Source organism: Tinamus guttatus, unplaced genomic scaffold (assembly GCF_059628265.1).
Source record: "Tinamus guttatus ecotype Peru unplaced genomic scaffold, ASM5962826v1 Tinamus_guttatus_pri_ptg001217l, whole genome shotgun sequence".
NCBI classification, from domain to species: Eukaryota; Metazoa; Chordata; class Aves; order Tinamiformes; family Tinamidae; genus Tinamus; species Tinamus guttatus.
In genome coordinates, this window is record NW_028289751.1 from 1 (window position 1) to 25771 (window position 25771).

The 25771-nt window shown below is 74.2% G+C and overlaps 4 protein-coding genes across 4 annotated transcripts; 2 read left to right on the top strand and 2 right to left on the bottom strand.

Moving 5' to 3' along the window:
• Nucleotides 1-5176: 5176 nt before the first annotated feature.
• On the bottom strand, nt 5177-9402 carry LOC148590597 (RNA-binding protein 14-like). Its single transcript, XM_088538832.1, has 3 exons — nt 8991-9402; nt 5560-7117; nt 5177-5390 (listed from the first exon to the last, which is right to left on the bottom strand). Exons 1-3 carry the CDS (start codon nt 9334-9336, stop codon nt 5183-5185), a joined length of 2112 nt encoding a protein of 703 aa, XP_088394958.1. The 5' UTR covers nt 9337-9402; the 3' UTR covers nt 5177-5182.
• An 870-nt stretch (nt 9403-10272) lies between these two features.
• Nucleotides 10273-14396, bottom strand: LOC148590598 (copper chaperone for superoxide dismutase-like). Its single transcript, XM_088538834.1, has 8 exons — nt 14358-14396; nt 13542-13614; nt 12332-12485; nt 12014-12187; nt 11879-11939; nt 11200-11277; nt 11023-11126; nt 10273-10390 (listed from the first exon to the last, which is right to left on the bottom strand). Exons 1-8 carry the CDS (start codon nt 14394-14396, stop codon nt 10273-10275), a joined length of 801 nt encoding a protein of 266 aa, XP_088394960.1.
• Nucleotides 14397-14537: 141 nt separating this feature from the next.
• LOC148590599 (uncharacterized) lies at nt 14538-17450 on the top strand. Its single transcript, XM_088538835.1, has 4 exons — nt 14538-14582; nt 15393-15527; nt 15720-15809; nt 16158-17450. The coding sequence occupies exons 1-4, from the start codon at nt 14538-14540 to the stop codon at nt 17448-17450; spliced, it is 1563 nt and encodes a 520-aa protein (XP_088394961.1).
• A 4726-nt stretch (nt 17451-22176) lies between these two features.
• On the top strand, nt 22177-25513 carry LOC148590600 (RNA-binding protein 4-like). The gene is given in 4 exon segments (XM_088538831.1): nt 22177-22487; nt 22490-22597; nt 23895-24572; nt 25495-25513. Coding segments are annotated over 3 exon segments (1080 nt in total). The 5' UTR covers nt 22177-22186; the 3' UTR covers nt 24566-24572; nt 25495-25513.
• Nucleotides 25514-25771: the final 258 nt, after the last annotated feature.

The following is a 25771-nucleotide window of genomic DNA, read 5'->3' on the forward strand; positions in this document are numbered from 1 at the left end:
GGGGGGGGGACCCCGCGGAGGCCCCGCCCCCGCGGGTCAGGGGTCACCTGCAGGCGCAGGGGTCAGCAGGACGCCTGGGCCCCCTGGGGGGGGGGGGGGCGAGTTCCCAGCCCCCTCCCCCTGGAAACTCCCCCCCCCCCGGTCTCCATCCCCTCCCCCCCTGCCCTCAGCCCCGCCCCCAGCCCCGCCCCCCTCCCCGCTCCGGTCCCCACCTGCCGCCAGCACCGGGTCGAACAGGGCCAGCTCCTCCGGGGACAGGGCCACCGTGGGGGGGGCTGCCAGGGCGGGGGGGCCTGGGGGGGAGGGACACGAGGGTCCGTGGGGCGATTTTGGGGTCCCCCTGCTCCCCCCTTCCACGCCCAGGAAACAGTTTTGTGGTTGCTGTATTAGAGTATTTACGGCACTGCCTCAGTTTCTCCTAGTACTTCTACTAGGGTATTTACGCACCCGGATCTATATTTTGGCGTACCTCTATTATGGAGTTTACGGGACTTTTGCGCCCCCCCCCCCCGCCCCGGCTACCGTAAGGCACATAAAAGGAGCGTCCCCATAACAGAGTACATGTGCTACCGTAATATCACGATGAATGCGCACCAAAACATGGACCACGTGTACTACCGTAAGGTTGCTAATAGTTGAGCGAGCTTCCATCCCCCTATTTTTTTGCTACCGTACTGTCACTTAAAAGCAGCAGCTAAAAACCATGTATCTCTGAGTCACCATAATGCCGCTAATGATAAATCTCGCCAAAAAATACTACCGTAACTTTGCTGAAACGGTAGTGTTAGAAATCAGCTGTCTGTCGGTTACCACATTGATGCTAATAAAGGGGCTCCCCAAACCACCGCCCCGTGTTCTCTCCACCCCCAAGGCCAGAATTGGGCCCGGGCGTCCGGGAGCCGCTCACCGGCCGCGACGGCTCCTCCTTCCTCCTCCTCCTCCTCCTCCTCCTCCTCCTCGGGCTCCTGGACGGGGCTGGGGACCCCGGGGGACCCCGAGGGACAGGGACGAGGGGGGGGGGGCAGCGGGGGCAGCTCACAGGGGTCCAGGGGCCTCCGCTCCTCTCCTCCCTGGGGGGGCCCAGGCGTCCGGTGGGGGAGGGGGTCCCACCACCCCCCCATCCCCTCCCGCTCTGGGGGGGGCCCAGGCGTCCGGGGCTTCCCACAACCCCTGCGGGGGGGGCCACTCCCCACCACCCCCACCCCACGAGGGGCCCAGGCGTCCGAGCGACCCCCTCCAACCGCCCCACCCCAAATAGGGGCCCAGGGGCCTCCCCGCAATGAGGGGCCCCCGTTGTCAAGCCCTGCCCCCCCCCGCCCCATGAGGGGCCCCGGCGTCCGAGCCCCCCCCGCCCCATGAGGGGCCCCGGCGTCCGAGCCTCCCCCCCCCCATGAGGGGCCCCGGCGTCCGAGCCCCCCCCCCCATGAGGGGCCCCGGCGTCCGGCTCACGCTGAGCAGCCGCCGCAGGGCCGGGCTGCGCCGCAGCGCGGGGACGCCGGCCGCGAAGCGGAGCAGCCGCTCGGAGGCCGCCCGGCGCCGCTCGATCTCCTCGGGCACGAAGCGCCCTGCGGAGCGGGAGCGCACGGAGCCCATGGGGCATTCGCGCCGCTACGGACCGGTATGGGCTCGTATGGACCGGTACGGAGCACCCGGAGCGGTAGGGATTGATACGGACTGATATGGAGCATCCGGATCCGTACGGATTGATATGGACTGCTACAGAACATTCACATCGCTATGGACCGGAATGGAGCATCCGGACCAGTATGGATTGATATGGACTGGTATGGAGCATCCGGATCGGTATGGACCGGAATGGAGCATCCAGACCAGTATGGATTGATATGGACTCGAATGGAGCATCCGGATCGGTATGGATTGATACAGACTGATATGGAGCATCCGGATCCATACGGATTGATATGGACTGGTACAGAACATTCAGATCGCTATGGACCGGAATGGAGGATCCGGACCAGTATGGATTGATATGGATCCGTATGTAGCATCCGGACCAGTATGGATTGATATGGATCCACATGTAGCATCCAGACCGGTATGGATTGATATGGACTCGAATGGAGCATCTGGATCGGTATGGATTGATATGGATCCATATGTAGCATCCGGACCAGTATGGATTGATATGGACTCGAATGGAGCATCCGGACCAGTATGGATTGATATGGATCCGTATGTAGCATCCGGACCAGTATGGATTGATATGGACTCGAATGGAGCATCTGGATCGGTATGGACCGGTATGGGCTGGCATAGACCAGTAAGGAGCATCAGGACCAGTACGGACCAGTACGGACTGGTACGGAGCAGTATGGGGCACCCGGGCCAGTCCAAATCGGTATGGATCCGTATGGATCCGTATGGATCCGTATGGACCATCCAAACGGTACAGACCAGTCTGGGCAGTACAGACCCTATGGACTCTGTGACCGAATAAGGAGCAGCAGGGACTGTCCCGATCGGAATAACCCAGCACGGATCCGTACGGATGAGGATGGACCCGGTCCAGCTCGTTCCCCCCGGCCATCCCGTTCACCCTCCCAATCCATCCGGGTTCATCCCATTCCTCCCTCCCGCTTCATCCCAGGCTCCCCAATAGCCCCAGTCCCTTCCGTTCCCATCCCCATCCACCCCATTCCCCGCCGAGTCCCTCCCAATCCACCCCCGTCCCCTCCCGTCCCCATTCCCGGGCTCTCACCGCGGATGCGGGGGGGCGGGAAGGGCGGGAATTCCGTGGGGCACCGGGAATTCCGGTGGAGCCGCCCCAGCTCCTGGTGCAGCCGCCGCAGCTCCCGGTAGCGCCGCCACACGATGACCTGGGGGCCCAGGCGTCCGGGGGGGTCCCGTGACCCCCCCATGGCCCCCACCTGGGGGCCCAGGCGTCCGGGGGGGTCCCGTGACCCCCCCATGGCCCCCACCTGGGGGCCCAGGCGTCCGGGGGGGTTCCGTGACCCCCCCATGGCCCCCACCTGGGGGCCCAGGCGTCCGGGGGGGTCCCGTGACCCCCCATCGCCCCCACCTGGGGGCCCAGGCGTCCGGGGGGGTCCCGTGACCCCCCCATCGCCCCCACCTGGGGGCCCAGGCGTCCGCGCCCCTCCCCCCTTCACCTGCTTCACGTCACCCGGCGTCGTCTTGGAAACGAACTGGGGGAGGGGGAAGGGGGAGGGGTCAGGACACTGCAGCCCCGCCCCCTCGGCGTGACCCCGCCCCCTCCGCGGTGACTTAGCGTCGCGACCACGCCCCCAACGCCTGCCGCGCGGCCCCTCCTCCCCTGGCCCCGCCCCTCCCATTGGCCCCGCCCCTCCCATTGGCCCCACCCCCTCCCGGTGCCTTCCCCGCGGCCCCGCCCCCTCCCGCGGCCCCGCCCCCTGACCGTGGCCGTCACTTTGTACTCGGTGTAGCCGTCCGGGTGGGGGCGGGGCTCGGTGACGGTGAAGTCCTGCCGGTACCCGTCGTCCTGCCGCGACATGGCCGCCTGACACCCGCCTCACACGCCGGGGGGGCGGGTCTTAAGCCCCGCCCCGCTGCCGAAATAGGGACGCGGACCCTTTAAGGCCTCCCGCTTTCGATAGGGGACGCGGCCCCTTTAAATCTTCCCCCCCCCCCCCCCGCGAAGAGCTGCGAACGCAGGGAGGGCGACGCGGCGCCAGCGCGCATGCGCTGGGGAGGGCGGACGGGCTGCGCATGCGCGGCTCCGCCTCCCGCTGTTCGGGCGCAATGCGCAGGCGCCACCTCCCTGCCCGCCGCGCATGCGTGTGGTGGGCTCCAAGGGGGCGGGGCCACCTGAGGACCCGAACGGCGGAATGGGGGCTGGAGGGGGCGGGTCTCGGGGTTCCTTCCGGGGTCTCGGCCGCCATTGCAAGGCCCTTGGGGACACATTGGGGACCCTGGGGGACATTTCGGTGTCGAGGGGGACGATTCGGGACCCCGGGAGGGTATTTGGGGCCCGGAGGGTCTCGGCTGCCGTCCCGGAGCCCCAAGGGGGAATCGGGGCTGCCGGGGTCGCCTCGGAGCCCGCGGCGGGGGGAGGCGGGGAAGCCGCGGCGCGGGGCACGCTGGGAGCTGTAGTCCCGGGACGCGCCGGGGCGCCGCAGGGCACGCTGGGGCCGCGGGGCACGCTGGGCGCTGTAGTCCCGGGACGCCCTGGGGGGGCGCACATCACGCTGGGGCCGCGGGGCACGCTGGGCGCTGTAGTCCCGGGACGCCCTGGGGGGCCGCAAGGCACGCTGGGGCCGCGGGGCACGCTGGGCGCTGTAGTCCCGGGACGCCCTGGGGGGCGCACATCACGCTGGGGCCGCGGGGCACGCTGGGCGCTGTAGTCCCGGGACGCCCTGGGGGGGCGCACATCACGCTGGGGCCGCGGGGCACGCTGGGCGCTGTAGTCCCCGCGCTCCCCCCGCCGCTTCTTTCCGCCCTCCCCGGTGCTCTCGGCCTCCTCCTCCCGCTGCCGCTGCCCGGGGAGGCCGCACGGAGGCCGCACAGATGCACCGCGGAGCTGCACCGCGGCCGCAGCCCCCGCCCCCGGGTGCGACAAGACCCACAAGGGCCGTGGACACGGAGGCCCCTGGGGGCCGCACGGAGGCCCATGGGGCGCCCTGATCCCAGCGCATGGAGGCCCCTAGAGCCCCCCATCCCTCTGGGTCCGTAAAGGCCCCGGGGGCCGCGCGGAGGCCGGTCCGGCCTCCCTGTCCCTGTGCACGTGGAGGCCCCGGGGGGCCGCGCGGAGGCCGCCCCCGCAGACCCCGTTCGCAGAGCCCCCGGAACGAGCGCACGAGCGTTTCCACAGCCCCGAGCCCAGCGCTTTATTCAGCCGTACAAAACCGCCCCCACCGGCGCCCGGAGAGACCCCGGAACCGACCTGGGGAAAAGGGGGGCGCCCCCGGCCTCCAAAGGAGGCCCCGCTCCCCCGCGCGCTACCACAAGGGCCCGGAGCGACGGCGGCGCAAGGAACCGTCAGGAACCTTCTAAAAACTCCAGAACGAGAAACGAAAGAAAAAGATCGAAACGAGAAACAAGGCAGCTAAAAAACCCGGCTCCGCGCGGGCCGCGCGCCCGCGGGAGCGACGGCGGAGCCCGCGGCCGGCACCGAGCGCCGGCCCGAGAGGAGCCGAGGAAAAACGTCCCGGGCGGGAACAGCGCCGCGGGCGGGAACGGGGCCGCGCTAGAGGCGGCGCTGGTAGCCGGAATGCATGCGGGCCGCGTGCACGTAATCGCCGTAGCCCCCCGAGTAGCGGCTGTAATCGGAATGCGCCTCCGGAAGGCGGCGGTAATCCAGCGGGGACTTTGTCGGCGAGCGGCGGTACGCGAGCGGCGAGTCCGCTAAGCGGCGGTAATCCGAGAGCTCGGATAAGCGGCGGTCGGAATTGTACCTGGGCGAGAGAAGAGACAGCGCGTCAATGGGGGCGCGCGGCGGCGCTCGGAGCGCGGCGGCGACGCCGGAGCCCCCCGCGCCCTCCCGCCCCGCGGCGCGGCTCGGCGCGTCAGCGCGCGGCGTGGCGGCGGCGCCCGGCGCGCGGCCCTGGCCTGCTCGCTCCATACCTTTTCGCCAGGGCGCTGGGTTTTTTGTACGGATCGTCATAGGCGGCGCTCCGGGGCGGGGAGAGGCGGGTGCGCTCGTACGGCGGGGCGGCGGCGGCGGCGCTCTGCGACAGCCCCACGTAGGAGGCCGCCGGCTGGCCCAGCTGCGCGGGGCCGTCGTAGGCGCCCGGCGGCGCCCGGTACGCGGCCAGCGAGGCGGACGAGGGCGGCTGCGCCGCGTACGAGGCCGCCGCGGAGCCGGACGCCTGGGCCCGGTACGCGGCGGGCAGCGGCGCCGCGGCCTGCGCCTTGTAGGAGGCGGCCGCTTGGCTGCCGTAGGAGGCGGCCTGGGCGCCGTAGGAGGAGAGCGCGGCGCCGGGCTGCGCGCCGTACGCGCCGGGCAGGCTGCCCGCGGGCTGCGCGCCGTACGAGGCCGCGTGCGCGGCGGGCTGCGCGCCGTACGAGGCGGAGAGCGCGGCGCCGGGCTGCGCGCCGTACGAGCCCGCGTGCGCGCCCAGGGGCTGGCCGCCGTAGGCGCCCGCCGCGTGGCCCGGCACGGCCTGCGCGCCGTACGAGGCGGCCGCGGGCTGCGCGCCGTACGAGGCGGAGAGCGCGGCGCCGGCCTGCGCGCCGTACGAGGCCGCGTGCCCGTCCACGGCCTGCGCGCCGTACGAGGCCTGCGCGCCGTACGAGGCCACGTGCGTGGCCACGGCCTGCGCGCCGTACGAGGCCGCGGCGCCCGCGCCGGCCTGCGCGCCGTACGAGGCCTGCGCGCCGTACGAGGAGGCCGAGTAGCCCGCGGCGCCGTAGGAGGAGGCGAGCGCCGCGGCCTGCGCGCCGTAGCCCGAGAGCTGCGCGGCGGCCGGCTGCGCGCCGTAGGACGAGAGCGCCGCGGCGGCCTGCGCGCCGTAGGACGAGAGCGCCGCGGGCTGCGCGCTGGGCAGCGACGCCGCGGGCTGCGCGCGGTAGGCGCCGCCCAGCGAGGCCGAGGGCTGCGCGCGGTACGCGGCCGCCTGGCCGGCGCCGGGCTGCGCGCGGTACGCCATGCCCAGCGAGGCCGCGGGCTGTGCGCGGTACGCGGCGCCCAGCGAGGCCGAGGGCTGCGCGCGGTACGCGGCCGGCTGCGCCGCCGCCGGGAGCGCCGCGGACGCGTAGCCGGCGCGCGAGGGCGAGCGCCGCAGCGGGCTGCGGTCGCGGCCGAAGTAGGAGGGCGACGCGGGCCGCGCCGCCGCCTCCAGCGCGTCCAGCTTGGTGCCGCCGCCGCCGCCGAAGCGCTGCTGGTAATCGTACAGCGAGGACGAGGCCGCGTAGCCGGCGGCCGCCGCCGCGAAGGTGGAGTCCGCCGCGCGGCGCTGCTCAAAACCGTCTATCTTGGGCTGGAACTTTTCCCTATACTCCAGCCCTATCCGCTTGTTCTTGTCAACCACGACGCCTGCCTGGATAGTCTGGGCTGCTCCCTTTTTCTGCACGTTAGTAGAGAGTTCCACATTGACTCGTCTTCCTTTCACCTCCTTCCCGTTAAGATTTTCGATGGCAACTTTAGCATCTGCTTCGTTCTCCATGTGCACAAATGCATAGTCTGATAAAGCAGCAGACAGAGGGTTATCAGGGGGGAGAAAACAACATTGCGTTACAGGAGCCCACGCTCGGTTACCGCGTCTGCGCCGCGGCGGCGCCGGGGCCTCCCCGGCTCCGTGGCCGTCCTGCTCCTTCTCCGTCCCGGGCCCTCCCCGCTCCCGGGATCGCGGCGGGACGCCTGGAACGGGAGCGACGCCGGACGCGCCGCGGCCGCCGGGACCCTCCGCCGGGCCCGGATCAACCCGAGCTGCAGCGCCCGGGCCCGTTCCCAGCGCCTCGACGGGGCTGCTGGAGCAGAGCAGGGAGCAGCAGGAATCCAGGCGGAAGGGCCATTCCCAGGGGAACCCGCGGAAACCCGCGCCTCTCCCGCTCGCTTGTGCCGGAACCGCGGCAGCGGCACCGCGGATACCCCTGTGCGCGTTACCGCGCGCTCCTCATCGCGCCCCGGTGACAAGAGGCCACGTTTTGGGGACAAACGGAGCCCATGGAGCACGGGCTCCGGGGAGGAGCAGCGCCCGCGCTCCTCGCGCCGGTACCGGAGCCACCGCGGCAGCAAAGAGCGAGCGACGGGACCGGCCGCAGCAGCGAAGCGGAGGAGAGGCCGCAGAGCGAGAGACGGGACCGGGAGGAAGGGGGCGGCTCCCGGGATCGGAGCCTCTGTCGCAGCCCCCGGGACGACACGGAGCTTCTCCCTCGTTAACGGAGCAGCCCAATGAACGGCAGGACCCGCGGCCGCCCGCGGCGCTGCCGGGAACGCGGCGCCTCGCGGAGGACGGGCGCAGAACGCGGCTCCCCGTGCGGAACGGGGGAAAGGGACGGGGATCCACGCGGGCCCCGGGACGGGGGATCCCGGCGCCGCAGCACGACGGGTCCGCGGGGCCGTTCGGGCAGCGGCGGCGCCCCCGGCTCCCCCACTCGGCTCCAGCCGTTAGCGCCGGCCCGCTGGGTCCTGGGTTCCGACCGCAGCGCCGGGGCCGCACGGGCGCCGGTCCCGACCCGCCGGACCGGGGCGGTTCCGCCGCTCCCGGTGGGCCCTCCCCGCGGCTCCGTCCCGCGTTCCGACACGGAGCGTTTCTGGGGGCCACGTCCCGAACCCTCCCGCTCTGCTCCGCTGCTCCTCCGGACCCGGCGGGGATCCCCAACGCGGACCCCAGCGGAGGCTCCGCTCGGGGGCCGGTTCTGAACGGGTTCCGTGGGGAACATCCGCTCCCGAGGGGCAGGACGGGGCGGGCAGGAGCCCTTGAGGCTGCGACCTGAGACGGGAGAGCAGAGGCCGCGGAACCACCCGCCCCGCGGCCCTTGGGAACGTCGGCGGCTCTGGTGTCCCGAGCGCCCGGGGGCGGCTCGGCGCGGAGGGGACGGGACGGGGCCCGGCAGGGCGAGGGGGGCCCCGCGCGGCCCAAAGGGGGGACCCGCCAGGCAGGGCCGCAGATCCGAGCGGGTCCCCCCAAAGCGGGGGCAGCGAGACAGCGCCGGGAGCAGGAAGCCGCAGAGAACGCGAGCCGGTCCGGGAAGGGCTCCGGGGCAGGGACCGGCGGCAGCTCCGGGAGCCGCCGGCCGGAGCGGCGCGCGGGGCCGCGTTCCACGGGAGGGCAGAAGCGCGAGACCCCCGCGAGCCGAGACGGAAAACGGGTCATCCCCAGCGCGGCCGGGGAGCGGAGCGGCTCCGAGGACGGGCGATCGCAACCGAGCGGCCGGGGAGCGCCCCGGGGCCGCACAGAGGCACCGGGAGCCCGGCGGGGCCGATCCCCCCCCCCAGGCGGGCAGCGGGCGCTGGAGGCGCGAGGCGGGCGGCGGGAGAGGGGCCCGGGGAGGCCGACGCGCGGCCGGCGAGCGCGGGGGAGCGGCCCGGCCCGCGGCGGCGGCTCGGGTACCTTTGACCACGTCGCACTCGACGACGGTGCCGTACTGCTGGAAGAGCGAGCGGAGCTCGCCGCTCGTGCACGCGGCGGACACGTTGCCCACGAAGATCTTGCAGGTGTTGGTGGGCCGGGGCCGCGAGGGCTCCACCACGATGCGGCGGCCGTGCAGCTGGTGCCCGTTGAGCTGCGCGATGGCGCGCGCGGCCGCCGCCTCGTCCCGCAAGTGCACGAACGCGAACTGCTTCATGAGCGCGACGCCCAGCACCGGCCCCGCGGCGCCGGTGAACAGCTCGCTCAGCTCCTCCGCCGTGGCCTCCTCGGGGACGTTGCCCACGAAGAGCTTTATGCCGGGACGCATGATGGCGACGGCGGCGAGCGGCGACGCGGCCCGCGGCGCCCGCTCAAAATGGCGAGCGCGTCGCCTCAGCGCGCGGGGAGGAGGCGAACGCGCACTGCGCCTGCGCAACAACCGCCCCGCGCTCCCGCCCCCTGCACTGCGCCTGCGCAATAACCGCCCCGCGCTCCCGCCCCCTGCACTGCGCCTGCGCAGCGGCCGCCCCGCGCACCCGCTCCCTGCACTGCGCCTGCGCAATAACCGCCCCGCGCTCCCGCCCCCCTGCACTGCGCCTGCGTAATAACCGCCCCACGCACCCGCGCCCTGCACTGCGCCTGCGCAATAACCGCCCCGCGCTCCCGCCCCCTGCACTGCGCCTGCGCAGCGGCCGTCCCGCGCACCCGCCCCCTGCACTGCGCCTGCGCAGCGGCCGTCCCGCGCACCCGCCCCCTGCACTGCGCCTGCGCAGCGACCGCCCCGTACACCCGGCCCTTGCACTGCGCCTGCGCAATAACCGCCCCCTCTGTCCCCCACTGCGCCTACGCAATAACCGCCCCGCGCCCTCTCTCTCCCCACTGCGCCTGCGCAGCGACCGCCCCGTACACCCGGCCCTTGCACTGCGCCTGCGCAATAACCGCCCCGCGCCCCTTGCCCTGCGCCTGCGCAGAGGCCGCCCCCCTCCCGCGCGCCGCCGCGACGTTAGCCCCGCCCTCCCCGCGCACGGAACCGCGCCCGCCGCGGCCACGCCCCCCCTTAAAGGCGCCCGCCGCGGCCACGCCCCCCCTTAAAGGCGCCGCATTCCCAAGGAGCGGCCGGGCCCGTTTATCGGCGGCCCCGTCACAGGTTGGCGGCCGCGCGCTCCCGTTACCGGCGGCCCCGTCACAGGTTGGCGGCCGGTCCCGTTTATTGGCGCCCCCGTCACAGGTTGGCGGCCGCGCGCTCCCGTTACCGGCGGCCCCGTCACAGATTCGCCGCCGCGCGCTCCCGCTCCTCCCACAGGGTGCGCCCGTCGCACGTGCAGAGGCGCTTGGGGTTCTGCAGCAGCCCGGCCGCGCGCGCCACCACCCCGCAGGCCAGGCTGGAGGGAACAGCAAGGACACCCCATGGACACCCCATAGAGCCCCATGGAACCCCCCATGGAACCCCATAGACACCCCATGGACACCCCATGGACACCCCATGGACACCCCATAGAACCCCACAGACACCCCATGGACACCCCATAGAGCCCCATGGACACCCCATAGACACCCCATGGACACCCCATGGACACCCCATGGAACCCCATGGAACCCCATAGAACCCCATAGAACCCCACAGACACCCCATGGACACCCCATGGACACCCCATGGCCGCGGGCGCCACCACCCCGCAGGCCAGCCTGGAGGAGAGGGACACCGGGACCCATGGAACCCCATGGAACCCCATGGACACCCCATGGACACCCCATGGAACCCCATAGACACCCCATAGAACCCCATAGAACCCCATGGAACCCCATGGAACCCCATAGACACCCCATGGACACCCCATGGACACCCCATGGACACCCCATAGAACCCCATGGAACCCCATGGACACCCCATGGAACCCCCCCCCGGACACCCCATGGAACCCCCCACGGACCCGCTGCCCCACAGACACCCTATGGACCCACGGCCACCCCCCGGACCCACGGCCGCCCCCCGGAGCCCCCGTCCGGCACCCACCCCGGCCCCGCGTTGCCGGTGACGGGGGACAGCGGGTGGTTGCCCCGGCCCAGGTCGTCCTCGCCCGCGGCCACCACCACGGAGCGGCCCACGATGTCCTCGACCTGGGGGGCAGGCTGGGGGTCGCGGTGCCGCCGCGGGCGCCCGGTCCCCCCCCGGTCCCCCCGGTCCCCCCACCTGCAGCCGCGAGTCCTCCAGGCGGAAGGCGGCTCTGCCCGACGCGTCGGCCCAGATGTTGCCCAGGTCCCCGACGTGCTGGGGGTGACGCGGAGGGGGTCACAGCCGCGTCCCAGCCCCGTGGATGGGTGACAACCACGTCCCAGCCCCATGGAGGGGGTCACAGCCGCGTCCCAGCCCCGTGGATGGGTGACAGCCCCACGGAGGGGTGACAACCACGTCCCAGCCCCGTGGGTGGGTGACAGCCCCGTGGATGGGGTGACAGCCCCATGGATGGGGTCACAGCCGCGTCCCAGCCCCGTGGGTGGGTGACAACCACGTCCCAGCCCCATGGATGGGTGACAACCACGTCCCAGCCCCGTGGATGGGGTGACAGCCCCACGGAGGGGTGACAACCACGTCCCAGCCCCGTGGGTGGGTGACAGCCCCATGGATGGGTGACAGCCCCATGGATGGGTGACAACCACGTCCCAGCCCCGTGGATGGGTGACAGCCCCATGGAGGGGGTGACAGCCCCATGGATGGGGTCACAGCCACATCCCAGCCCCACGGAAGGTCGTGGTCACGTCCCAGCCCCACGGAGGGGGTGACAGCCGCGTCCCAGCCCCGTGGATGGGGTGACAGCCGCATCCCCGGTCCCATGCGGGTGTCACGTCCCCGTGTCCCCGTCCCCGCTCACCCGGTGCTCGTCCTGGGGTCCCCCGTGCCGCTCCCCGTGGGGGTTGTAGTGCTCCCCGCAGCTGCGGGGACGGGGGGACGCGGTGGGGCCGGCGCCGCGGGGGCCGCCCGGGCCCCCCGACCCCCATCCCGGTACCTGTCGCAGCCCTCGGAGACGTCCCCGAACTCGTGGACGTGGAGGCCGTGGGGCCCCGGGGGGAGCCCGGCCAGGGCGCCCTCCACGAGGCAGCGCCGGGGGCCGAGCTGCACGAAGCGGAGGAGGCCCCGCGTGGGGCCGGGGCCGCCCAGCGCCGCCACCGCGGCCACCGTGGGGCCGGGGACCCGCGTGTCCCCCGGCGTCACCGCCGTGGGGCCGGGGTCCTGCAGCGTCACCGCCGTGGGGCCGGGACCCCCCAGTGCCGCCGTGGGGCTGGGACCCCCCAGTGCCGCTGTGGGGCTGGGACCGCCCGTGTCCCCCGGCGCCGCCGCCGTGGGGCCGGCGCCCCCCATGCCCCGCAGCACCGCGCGCCGCCCCGACGCCTCCAGCTGCTCCCGCACCCGCTCGGCCGCCACCGTCGCCTCCAGCAGCAGCGTCTGCGTGTCCAGGCGCAGCTCCAGGAGCCGCACGCCTAAACCGGGATAGGGATGGGAATGGGATAAGGATGGGAATGGAGATGGGGCGGGATTGGGATGGGGACAGGGCGGGAATGGAGACGGGGTGAGACAGGGATGGCATTGGGACACAGATGGGATTGGGGTGGGCACAGGGATGTGGACAAGGACGGGACAGTGACAGGACAGGGACAGGACAGGGACGGAGCTGGGACGGGGACAGGGACGGGACCAGGACAGCGAAGGCGGCACCGGGGCCATGGGCAGGATGGGGCCAGTGGTGACAGGGCCGGTGGTGACGGGGCCGGTGGGGACGGGATGGGGGTGACGGTTCCAGCGTCCCCGCGGCCGGTTGTGACGGGACGGGAGTGACGGGGACGGTGGTGACAGGGACGATGGTGACGGTCCCGGTGTCCCCGCGCTCGGTGGTGATGGGATGGGGGTGACGGGGACAGTGTTGACAGGGAGGTGGGGACGGTGGCCCCGTGGTTGGTGGTGACGGGACGGGAGTGACGGGGCTGATGGGGACGGGGATGGTGGTGACAGTGGTGCCGGTTCCGGTGGTGCCGGTCCCAGTGGCCCCGGTCCCAGTGTCCCCGGTCCCGGTGGCCCCGCGCTTGGTGGCCCCGGTCTCGGTGGCCCCGGTCTTGGTGTCCCCGCGCTCGGTGTCCCCGGTCCAGGTGTCCCCGGTCTCGGTGGTGCCGGTCCCGGTGTCCCCGCGCTCGGTGGTGCCGGTTCCGGTGTCCCCAGTCCCGGTGTCCCCAGTCCCGGTGTCCCCGGTCCCGGTGTCCCCGGTCCCGGTGTCCCCGCGCTCGGTGGTGCCGGTTCCGGTGTCCCCAGTCCCGGTGTCCCCGGTTCCGGTGTCCCCGGTCCCGGTGTCCCCAGTCCCGGTGTCCCCGCGCTCGGTGGCCCCGCGCTCGGTGGCCCCGGTCCCGGTGTCCCCGGTCCCAGTGTCCCCAGTCCCGGTGTCCCCGGTCCCGGTGTCCTCGCGCTCGGTGGTGCCGGTCCCGGTGTCCCCAGTCCCGGTGTCCCCAGTTCCGGTGTCCCCGGTCCCGGTGTCCCCGGCCGCTCACCCGGCAGCCCCCGCACGGCCTCGCGCACGTCCCGGGCGCAGCCCTCGCAGTCCATCTGCACCGCGAACTCCAGCTGCGGGAGGGACGGGGGGACGGGCTGAGCGGGACCCCGAAACCACCCGGGGAACTGAACGGGACCCCAAAACCACCCGGGGACCTGAGCGGGACCCCAAAAAACACCCGGGGACCCCCGGAACCTGCACGGGGACCTGAACGGGACCCCCAAAATCACCCGGGGACCTGAACGGGAACCTGAACGGGACCCCAAAAACCACCCGGGGACCCGAACGGGACCCCGAAACCCACCGGGGACCTGAGCGGGACCCCAAAAAACCACCCGGGGACCTGAGCGGGACCCAAAACCACCCGGGGACCTGAGCGGGACCCCAAAAAACACCCGGGGACCCGAACGGGAACCCAAAAACCACCCGGGGACCTGAGCGGGACCCCGAAACCACCCGGGGACCTGAACGGGAACCCAAAAACCACCCGGGGACCCCGGGGACCCGAACGGGACCCCAAAAACCACCCGGGGACCTGAGCGGGACCCCGAAACCCACCGGGGACCCGAACGGGACCCAAAACCACCCGGGGACCCGAACGGGACCCCGAAACCCACCGGGGACCTGAGCGGGACCCCAAAAAACACCCGGGGACCCGAATGGGACCCCCAAACCCTCCCAGTCCCACACGGGGCCCCCAAACCCTCCCGGGCACCCCCGGGCACCCCCGGTCCCTGCACGGGGCCCCCAAACCCTCCCGGGCACCCCCGTTCCCCGCACGGGGCCCCGTGTCCCCGACCCCGCCGCCCCTCACCGTGCAGCTGGGCCCGTCCGGACCCGCCGCCTCCGCCATGACCGCGGCCTTTGCCCCGCCGCGCCGCGCGGAACCCCCGCGCCGCGCGCACGGACCGCGGCGGCCGCGGACCGCCCGGAAGCGCCGCCGGACGGAGCGGGGCCGCGGACCGCCCCGAGCCACTTCCGGCGTGGCGTCGCCATGGGAACGGCGGCGCCGGCGCGGGCGGGGCGGCCGGAGGAGGGGGTGCGAATTTGGGGCGATTCGGGGCTTTTTGGAGCCCCGAGCGGGGCGGGGGATCCTGAGGGGCCGTTTGGGGAGGGGCCTGGGGGGCTCGAGGGGATTTGGGGGGGTTTAAGGCGCATTTAGGGGGGTTGGGGGCTTTGAGGGGTGTTTGGGGGGTTCTCAGGGGGTGTTGATGGTTTTGGGGGTGTTTGGGGGTTCTCAGGTGGTTTTGGGGGTGGTTGGGGGGTCCGCAGGGGGTGTTGATGGTTTTGGGGGTGTTTCGGGGGCCCTCAGGTGGTTTTGGGGGTGTTTGGGGATCCTCAGCGGGTGTTGATGGTTTGGGGGGTGTTTGGGGGGTCCTCAGGGGGATTTGGGGGTATTTGGGGGGTCTCAGGGCCTTGGGGGCCTCGAGGGGGGGTTTTGGAGGCACCCGGGGCATCTCGGTGGGTTGAGGGGTTCCCGGGGTGACACACGGGGGGTTCCCGCGCAGCGAGGCCGATCCCGCCCCCGGGGCCGCCCCCGCTCCAGGCCGGGTCCATGGAGCTCCCGGGAGCCGCCGCGGGGCCGGACGCCCGTCCCGACCCGCCGGGGCCGCCCCGGCTGCCGCCGCCGCCGCGCCCGGAGCCGCCGGGGCAGCGGGAGCTCCGCGGAACCATCGAGGCGGCGGCCGCGCGCGCCTGGGCGGAGGCGGCGGGAGGCGGCGGCGGCGGGAGGCGGCTCCGCGCGTTCCTGGCGCGGGCGGCCGAGCGGCTCTGGGCTCGCTACGGGCGGCCGGCGCCGCGCGGGGCCGTCCTGGCCGCCCCGGCCGAGCGCGCCCGCCGCCGGGCCCAGCTGGCCCTGGACTGCGCCGCCTGCCTGGACGGGGCCGCCGCGCGGCACCGGCTGCGCGCGGAGCTGCGGGCGCCCACGCGCGGCGGCCGCCTGGGCCTCCCCGTGGGCCGCCTGCTGCGGCCGGCGCGGCCGCCGGTGCCGCCGCCCACGCGCGGGCGCCGCTCCGCGGAGCTGGCCGAGCTGCGGCGCCTCCCGTCCCCGGGGCCGCGGGGCCTCCCCGCCCCCCGCCGCGCCGCCGCCGCCGCCGCCCCCCCGCGCGTGGGGCCGTGCGTGGCCGTGCGCACCCCGTGCCCGCCGCCCCGCGCCGCCCCGCGCCGCCCCGCGCGCCCCGCGGCCGCCGCGCGGTCCCTCCCGGAGCTGCGCGAGGGCCGGCGGCTGCTGGACGAGCTGGGGCTGCCGCGCCCGCCGCGCCGCCCGTCCCCGCCGGAGCCGCCGCCGCCCCGCGAGGAGCCGGCGGCACCGGGCGGCGCGCGGGACGCGCGGGAGCTGGCGCGGCGGGCGGCCACGCGCGGCCCCACGCGCGGGGAGCAGCGGCTGCCGCCGCTCCTGGCCGCGCTCCCGCGCCGCGCCGGGGACCGGGAGCACCGGGAGCACCGGGAGCACCGGGAGCCGCCGCCGCCAGCCCCGCGTCCCGGCCCGGTCCGACCGGCGCCGCCGCGGCTGCCCCGTCCCGCGCTGGCCGCCCCGGTGCCGCTGCGGAGCTTCGGGCCGCTGTGCCCGGACCCGCTGGGCCCCGCGGGGCCGGCGGCGCCGCCGGGACCGGGCCGGGCCGTGCGGGAGCTCTACGGGGCGCTGGCGGCGGCGCTGCCCCCGGAGCGGCTCCGCTTCGAGCGGCAGCGCCCGCTGCAGCCGCCGGCCGCCGCGCGGGACCTGGGGCCGCCGGTGCCGCCGCCGGTTCCGCTGCCGGTTCCGCCGCGCGCCGTGAACGCGGAGCTGCCCCGCGCGCCGCCCGCGCGCCCCGCGCCGCCCGCGCGGCTGCCCTGGCGGCAACGGGGGTCCTGGCGGCGCTGGTGGAGGAGCGCGTTCGGCGTCGACGACTTCCTCAAGTTCGTGGCCACGGCGGACACCGACTACCTGCACGCGGTGTTCGGGCTGCACCGGGACGGCGGCGGCGGCGGCGAGGAGGAGCCGGGGGCTCCGGAGCGCGATCGGGAACGGGAGGAACCGGGGGATCCGGAGCGCAATCGGGAACGGGAGGAGCCGGGGGCTCCGGAGCGCGATCGGGAGCGGGAGGAGCCACCGGGACCGGAGCGCGGCCGGGAACGGGAACCGGGAGCTCCGGAGCACGGCCGGGAACGGGAGGAGGCGCCGAGACCGGAGCGCGGCCGGGAACGGGAGGAGGCGCCGGGACCGGAGCGCGATCGGGAGCGGGAGGAGCCGGGAGCTCCGGAGCGTGGCCGGGAGCGGGAGGAGCCGCCGGTGCCAGCGGAGCCCCGGGCCGGTCCCAGCACCGGTACCGAGCGCTTCGTGCCGGGTCCCAGCACCGGCACCGGTACCGAGCGCTTCGTGCCGGGGCTCTGGAATCCCGGGATGCTGCAGGCGGAGGCACCGGGGCTGGGGCGGCTGCAGCAGCGGCTGGAGCGGCTCTGGGCCGTCCTGCGCGTGCCCGGCCCGGACCGGCTGGCCATGGCCGTGCGGTTCGGTACCGGCACCGGCGCCGGCGCCGGGGCGGCCGCGCTGCGCGCGTGGGAGGCCGCGGCCGCCGCCATCCAGGAGCGGGAGCTGCTCCTGGCGCGGCTGGAGGCGCTGGAGGGCCCCGCGTCCGAGCCCGGGCGGCTGTTCCGGCCCGGCGGCGCCGCGCGCGCGGCCGAGGAGCACCGGGCCCGGCGGCGGCTGCTCGCGGCCATCGCCCGGCGCGACGCCGCCATCGCCGCCGCGCTGCGCCGCGTGCGCGGGGACGGCGTCGCCTTCCGCGGCCGCCCGTACCGGGACAAGATGCGCTGGGACCGCGTGGAGATGCTCTACTGGCTGCAGCAGGGCCGGCGCGCGGCCGCGCTGCTCCCGGCGCGCACCGGAGCCTCCCGTCGGGAGCGGGAACGCGCCGGGAACGGGCAATAAACGTGCGGGACGCGGCGGCGCTCGGACAGCCCGCTCCAAAACCACGTTTATTCGCCCCAAAAGGAGGGACGGGGCTCCGGCTCCGCGGGGACGTCGCCGCGGCCGCGCGGCGCCCAGGGCAGCCCGTCGCGCACCTGCTGCACGATGCGGGCGCGCACGGCGCGCGCCTCGCGGGACGCGTGCGCGGGCGGCGGCGGCGCGGGCGGCTCGGGCTCGGCGTCGCCGTCGGGCGGCCCCGGCTCCAGCGGCGTGCGGCGGCTCAGCGCGATGTTGTGCAGGACGCAGCAGGCCAGGAAGATCTGGCACACCTTGGGCGGCGCGTACTGCAGCGAGCCGCGCGCGCGGTCCAGGCAGCGGAAGCGGCGCGTGAGCAGCGCGCGCGTGCGGCGCAGCGCGGCCAGCGCCTCGTGGTGCAGCGCGTTGTAGCGCTCCTCGGCCGCGCCGCGCGGCGACGCGATGGGCGTCATGAGCCACGGCTTGAGCGGGTAGCTGCGGTCGCCTGCGCCGGGGCGCCGCGGGACGCGCGTCAGGAAACGCGCAAGGCGGCTCCGCGGGTGGCCCCGTCCCCCGGGTGTCCCTGTCCTTGTGGGCAGCCCCATCCCCATGGGTGTCCCCATCCCCACGGGTGTCCCAATCTCCACAGGTGGCCCCGTCCCCATGGGTCTCCCTGTCCCCATGGGGGTCCCCATCCCCACAGGTGTCCCCGTCCCCACAGGTGGCCCCGTCCCTCTGGGTGTCCCCATCCCCTTGGCGTCCCCGTCCCCGCGTCCCCGTCCCCATGGGTGTCCCTGTCCCCATGGGTGTCCCCATCTCCTTGGCCGTCCCCGTCCCCATGGGTGTCCCCATCCCGTGAGCAGCCCCATCCCTGCGGGCGTCCCTGTCCCTCTGGGTGTCCCTGTCCCCGCGGGCATCCCCATCCCTGTGGTTGTCCCTATTCCCACGGGTGTCCCCATCCCCTTGGCTGTCCCCATCCCCATGGGTATCCCAATTTCCACAGGTGTCCCCATCCCCGCAGCCATCCCTGTCCCCTTGGCCATCCCATCCCCACAGGTCTCCCCATCCCCACAGGTGTCCCCGTCCCTGTGGGTGCCCCCATCCCTGTGGGTGTCCCCATCCCCGCGGTTGTCCCCGTCCCTGCCATGTCCCCGTCCCCATGGTTGTCCCAATCCCCACGGGTGTCCCCATCCCCGCGGTTGTCCCCGTCCCCATGGCTGTCCCATCCCCATGGGTGTCCCCATCCCTGCAGGTGTCCCCATCCCCGTGGTTGTCCCATCCCCTTGCCCGCCCTGTCCCCTTGGCCCCCCTGTCCCCATGGGTGTCCCAATCTCCGTCCCCGCGTCCCCGTCCCCATGGCCGTCCCGTCCCCTTGCCCGTCCCCGTCCCCATGGGTGTCCCTGTCCCTGCAGGTGTCCCCATCTCCTTGGCCGTCCCCGTCCCCATGGGTGTCCCCATCCCTGCAGTTCTCCCCATCCCCACAGGTGTCCCATCCCCTTGGCCGCCCCGTCCCCTGGGCGTCCCCGTCCCCATGGCCGTCCCATCCCCATGGCTGCCCCGTCCCCGTCCCCATCCCCGTCCCTGTCCCCATGTCCCCGTCCCCATGGCCATCCCGTCCCCTTGGCCGTCCCGTCCCCGTCCCCATCCCCGTCCCTGTCCCCATGTCCCCGTCCGCATGGCCGTCCCGTCCCCTCGGCGTCCCCGCGTCCCCGTCCCCGTCCCCCCGTCCCCATGTCCCCGTCCCCTTGGCCGCCCCGTCCCATCCCCGTCCCCGTCCCCGTCCCTCACCCAGCAGCCAGGCGCCGTGGGGCCGCGCGCCGTCCAGCAGCCGCGCCAGCGCGGAGCCCTCGAGCACGGCGGCGTTGGGACACGCGCCGGGGAACTTGGCCACCACGTTGGTGATGGCGCCGCGCGCGTCGCACACCACCTGCATGTTCATGGAGTGGAAGTTGCGCGCGTTGCGGAAGGCCGGCTCGTTGTCAGCCGGCGCGCGCAGCGCCACGTGCATGCTGCCCAGCAGCCCCAGCGCGCCGGGGAAGGGCCCGCGCGGCGCGGCGCGCCCGGGCGCCGGGAACACCACGTAGCGCGGCGCGCGCCGCTGCAGCGCCGCCAGGAACTGCGCCAGGCAGTTGGACATGGCCGACTGGCTGATGCCGGCGCCGGCGCGCGCGGCCGCCTGGAAGGAGCCGCTGGCCAGGAAGGCCAGCGCCGCCGTCACCTTGACGGCCACGGGCAGCGCGTGGCTGCGGCCCGTGACGCTCTCCAGGTCGGCGCGCAGCTCGCGGCACAGCGCCGCGATGGCCGCCTTGTCCAGCCGGTAGCGCCGCAGCACCTGCTCCTCGCTCAGGTCCAGGAAGGAGCAGCGCGCCCGGTACACGCGGTGCTCGGGGTAGAAGCGGCGGCGCCGCCCGCGCTTGCGCCGGGGAGGCCCCCCCGGTGCCGCCGCCGCGTCGTCGCCGTCGCCGTCGTCGCCGCGATCCCGCACCCGCCGCAGCAGCAGCACCGGGTCCGACATGTTCCCTGCGGGAGACGAGGGGGGATCAGGGCGACCCGCGGGGCGGGAGCGGGGCTGGGGGGCAGGACGGGGCTGGGGGCAGGACCGGGACAGAGGGGCCCAGATGTGGGTCCGGGGGGCAGGATGGGGGCTGGGAGGTCCAGATGTGGGTCCAGGGGGCGGGAACGGGGCTGGGGGGCAGGACCGGGACAGAGGGGCCCAGATGTGGGTCCGGGGGGCAGGATGGGGGCTGGGAGGTCCAGATGTGGGTCCAGGGGGCAGGAACGGGGCTGGGGGGCAGGATGGGGGCTGGGGGGCCCAGATGTGGGTCCGGGGGCAGGACCGGGGCTGCCGGGAACGGGCGGCCCTCGAGGCCCAGGACGGGTCCCAGGGGCAGGACGCGCCCTGGGGGGCGTGGCCAAGGCGCGAGGGGCGTGGCCAAGGCGCGAGGGGCGTGGCCCATCGGATCCAGGGTACCGCGGGGGGGGGCGGAGGCCTCGGGCCGCTTGGGGCTGAGAGGGGCGGGGCCTCGAGGCGAGGGCGGGGCCGCCGCGGAGGGGCGTGTCCCGCGGCGGGAGGGGCGGGGCCGGCGGTTCCCCCCGCTCCCCCCCCCCCGCCGCCACCCACCCGGTTCCGCCGCTCCCGCCGCTCCGACCCCGCCGGGCTCCGCGGCGCCCCGCCCCCGCCCCGCGCCCCGATTGGCCGCCGCCGCCGCCACGTGACCGGAACCGCCCCTGCGCTCCCCCCGGCTCCGCATCCGCGCCGAGCTGGGCGGCGCCATTGACGGCGGCGCGCCCTGACGTCACCCCCCCCGTGCGTCAGCCTCGTGGCCGCCGGGCGGCCAATCGCAACGCGGCGCCCGGGCGGCGCCGGCCAATGAGCGCGCGCGGCGCCGCGCGCGGGGGCGGGGCGCAGGGCGGGGCCGCGGGGTGGAGCCGCTGCCGCCGCCATTTTGTCGCCGTCGGCCGACGCGGCGCGTGCGGAGCGGAGCTGTGGTGAGCGCCCCCTCCCCCCCCGTCCGGTGCTTCCGGTGCTCCCCATTATCGGCCCGGGGGTCCCCCCCGCCCCGTTCCGGTGCCCCCGGGGCTCCCCCGCCGTTTTCCGGTGCTCCCGGGTTTCCTCTCCCCGTCCCGGCCTTCCCTTTTCCTCCTCCGGAGCCTCCGCGCCCTCCCCCGCTCCCGCCCGGTCCCATCGGATCCCGCGCGAGGCCCCGCGGTACCGGCCGGACCCCCCGGAGGTCCCGGGACCCCCGGGGCGGGATGGGGAGCCGCGGGGGGGGGGGTTCCTATAGGAAGCCCCATAGGGCCGGGGGGGGCATAGGGCGCCCCATAGGGCCATAGGGCGCCCCATAGGGTCGGGGAGGCCATAGGAAGCCCCACAGGATCAGAGGGGTCATAGGGCACCCCATAGGGTCGGGGGGGGGCATAGAGCTCCCCATAGGGCACCCCATAGGACCATAGGGCACCCCATAGGGCCATAGGTTGCCCCATAGGGTCACGGGGGCCATAGGGATCCCCATAGGGCCATAGGGCGCCCCATAGGGTCGGGGAGGCCATAGGGAGCCCTACAGGACCATAGGGTGCCCCATAGGGTCAGGGGGGTCATAGGAAGCCCCACAGGATCAGAGGGGTCATAGGGCACCCCATAGGGTCGGGGGGGGCCATGGAGCTCCCCATAGGGCACCCCATAGGGCCATAGGGCACCCTATAGGACCATAGGGTGCCCCATAGGGTCAGGGGGGCCATAGGGTGCCCCATAGGGTCAGAGGGGCTATAGGGCTCCCCATAGGGTTGGGGGAGGGCCATAGGGCTCCCCATAGGGCGCCCCATAGAGCCGGGGGGCCATAGGGCTCCCCATAGGGCCATAGGGCTCCCCATAGGGCCATAGGTTGCCCCATAGGGTCGGGGAGGCCATAGGGAGCCCCATAGGGTCGGGGGGGGGCCATAGAGCTCCCCATAGGGCCATAGGGCGCCCCATAGCCCCATAGGGCGCCCCATGGAGCTGGGGGCCCTGTCCGTGACCGTTGGTCCGTCCCGCAGGCGCGGCCGCCATGGTGAAGCTGTTCATCGGGAACCTGCCGCGCCATAGGGCGCCCCATAGGGCCATAGCGATTCCCATAGGGCCATAGCGCTCCCCATTAGGGCCATAGGGCTCCCCATAGGGCCATAGGGCTCCCCATAGGGCGCCCCATAGGTTTGGGGGGCCCCGTCCATGACCGTTGGCGCTGTGTCCCGCAGGCGCGGCCGCCATGGTGAAGCTGTTCATCGGGAACCTCCCGCGCGAGGCCACGGAGCAGGAGATCCGCGCGCTGTTCGAGCAGTACGGCAAGGTGCTGGAGTGCGACATCATCAAGAACTACGGCTTCGTGCACATCGAGGACAAGACGGCGGCCGAGGACGCCATCCGCAACCTGCACCACCACAAGCTGCACGGCGTCTGCATCAACGTGGAGGCCTCCAAGAACAAGAGCAAGGCGTCCACCAAGCTGCACGTGGGCAACATCAGCCCCACGTGCACCAACCTGGAGCTGCGCGCCAAGTTCGAGGAGTACGGCCGGTCATCGAGTGCGACATCGTCAAGGACTACGCGTTCGTGCACATGGAGCGCGCCGAGGACGCCGTGGAGGCGCTGCGCGGCCTGGACAACACCGAGTTCCAGGGTGAGGATGGGGCCGGGATCCGCGGGATCCTCCCGGGGCCGGTACCGGGATCCTCCCAGGGCCGGTACCGGGATCCGCGGGATCCTCCCAGTGCCGGTACCAGGATCCTCCCGGGGCTGGTACCGGGATCCCCAGCCCTCCCGGTACGGGGATCCTCCTGGAGCCAGGGCCAGATCCCACCGGCATCCTCCCAGGGCCAGTGCCAGGATCCTCCCAGGGCCGGTACCGGGATCCGCAGCCCCCCCGGAGCCGGTACCGGGATCCGCAGCCCCCCCGGAGCCGGTACCGGGATCCACAGCCCCCCCGGAGCCGGTACCGGGATCCGCAGCCCCCCCGGATCCTGCCGGGATCCTCCCGGGGCCAGTGCCGGGATCCGCCGGATCCTCCCAGGGCCGGTACCGGGATCCGCGGGATCCTCCCGGAGCCGGTACCGGGATCCCCAGCCCTCCCAGTGCTGGTACCAGGATCATCCCAGGGCCGGTACCGGGATCCGCAGCCCTCCCGGAGCCGGGATCCACGGGATCCTCCAGGAGCCGGTACCGGCATCCACAGCTCTCCCGGGGCCGGTGCCAGGATCCTCCCAGGGCCGGTACCGGGATCCACGGCCCCCCCAGAGCCGGTACCGGGATCCGCGCCCGGCGGGGACGGCTCAACCGAGGCCCCTTGGGGACAGGGCTCTGCGGAGCCGCAAATTGGGGACATTTGGGCCCCTTTTCCTGCCCGCAGCCCTCGTGGCCGGGTCGGCTCCGGAGCAGAGAGGAGCAGCCCCAAGAGTCCCTTTTCCCCAGTTTCTTGCCCCAAAACGAGCAGCCGGGGGGGGTCGCGGACGCCTCCGCCTGCCCCAAAGCTCCGGGCGCTTCCTGAGCCGCTCCGGGCGCTTCCCGAGCTGCTCCGGGCGCTTCCCGAGCCGCTCCGGCTCCCGGGTGAGGGCGGGAGCGCCGGGACCCGCGGGCGGATGCGGCCGCTTCCCCCCAGAAACGCGGGAATTGGGTCCCTCGGGTCCGCGGGATGCGGCCGGAGCGGCCGGCGGGTTCGGAAGGGAATCCCGGGCGGATTCCCGGGATACGGCTCCGCTCTTCCCGGCAAACCCTTCCCCTGGTGACCGGGAATGTCCGGAGCCTCCGGAGGAGCCGGCGGGAAGCGGAACGGGCGGCTCCGCTCCCGCCCTTCCCAACGGGCCCTTCCGGGCGCCGCTTTCCCTGCCCGGTGCCCGGGGTCGGTCCCGGCCGCCCCGGGGGCTCCCGGCGGCCCCGTCCCCGCGCGGCCCCGTTAACTCCGTCCCTCTGGTCTCTTCAAGGCAAGCGGATGCGCGTGCAGTTGTCCACGAGTCGGCTCCGGACCGCGCCGGGGATGGGCGACAAGAGCGGCTGCTACCGCTGCGGGAAGGAAGGGCACTGGTCTAAAGAGTGTCCCGTAGACCGCCCGGGCCAGGCGGCCGACTTTACCGAGGCCTATAACGAGCAGTACGGCGCGGTGCGCACCCCCTACCCCGCGGGCTACGGGGAGACCGTCTATTACGATGACGCCTATGGCGGGATGGTCGACTACTACAAGCGCTACCGCGTGCGCTACGACGCCTACGCGGAGCAGACCATGGCGCAGTACTCGCAGTACGCGCAGTACTCGCAGGTGCAGTCCACGGCCATGGCGGCCGGCGGCGCCGTGGCCGCCCGCCTCCCCGCTGCGCTCGACCCCTATGACCGGGCGCTGCTGCCGACCCCCGGAGCGGCCGCCGCCGTGGCCGCCGCCGCCAGCGCGGCCGCCGCGGCCGCCTCGTCCACGTACTACGCGCGCGACCGGAGCCCCCTGCGGCGCGCGGCGGCGGCGGGCGCCGCGGCGGGGGAGTCGTACTCGTACGAGCGCGGGCAGCTGTCGCCGGTGTCGTCGGCCGCGCGCGCGTCGCTCTACGACATGCAGCGCTTCGAGCGGGACCCGTACGCCGACCGCACGCGCTACTCGGCGTTCTGAGCCGCAGGTGAGAGCGGGGCCGCCGGGGCTGCCGCCGTGTCCCCCCCGAGCCCACGGTGCAACCGGGACCACGGAGCCGGTGCCACCATGTCCCCCCTGAGCCCACGGCGCAACCGGGACCGTGGAGCTGGTGCCACCGTGTCCCCTCCGAGCCCACGGTGCAACCGGAACCGCGGAGCTGCCGCCGTGTCCCCCCAGCCCGGCTCCATGCCGGAACCAGAACCGCGGAGCTGGCGCATCCCGTTCCCCCCCAGCCCCACGGTGTGGCCGGAGCCGCTGCCGTGTCCCCCCGGCCCCACGGAGCCGCCGCACGCTCCGTCCCGGCCCCGCTCCGTCCCGGCTTCACGCTGGGATGCGCCGTGCTCCATCCCGCTGTCTCCGCACCGGAACGCGTGGTGCTCCGGCCCAGTCCAGCTCCGGCCCGGTCCAGCTCCGTGTCCCCCCCGAACCCACGGTGCAGCCAGAACCGCGGCGCTGCCGCTGCGCGCTCCGTCCCGGTCCTGCTCCTGTCCCAGCTCCGTGTTGGGATGCACCGCGCTCCGTCCCGGCTCCGCTCCGGGTCGCTCCGCGCTCCGTCCCGGCTCCACGCGGGATCGCTCCGCGCTCCGTCCCGGCCGCCCCGTCCCTGTCCCCCCGTGTAACGGCCGTTAATCCCCAGGACGTGACCGCGGCGCCAGGACGCAGCCCCGGGGGCAGGAGCCGCTCCCGGGGCGCCCGGAGCGGCGCAGACCTCGGAGCCGGCAGGTTAGAGCGGCCGCGTCGCCGCGGAGCCGCCTGCCGGTCCCGTCCGGTCCCATCCGGTCTGGTCCGGTCCCATCCGGTCCCGTCCGGCCCGACCCGCTCCGGACACGGGCACCGGGGAGGGGGGGGGGGCGGCGCGAGCCCCTCCCCCCCCAGCCCCTCACCCCCCCCCCCCTGCTTCCTTCCAGGTGCCGCTCGGACGGACCCGGGGCGCCCCCGGCCCCCCCTTTTTTAACGGAGGTTCCCGCTGCTCCCGCCGCCCCCTCCCTAAATTAACCCCCCCCCCCCCCCCCCCCCCGGGCTTTGTCTTCCAGGTAAACCCCCCCCCCGTAGAGCTTCCCCCCTCCCCAAGCTCCGCCCCTTTCCCCGCCCCCTCGGGCTTTTCCCGCCAAATAAACGTTTTCCAGAGCTGCCGCCTCCTGTCCTGGGGGGGCGGGGAAGGGGCGGGGCGCGCGGGGCGGGGGG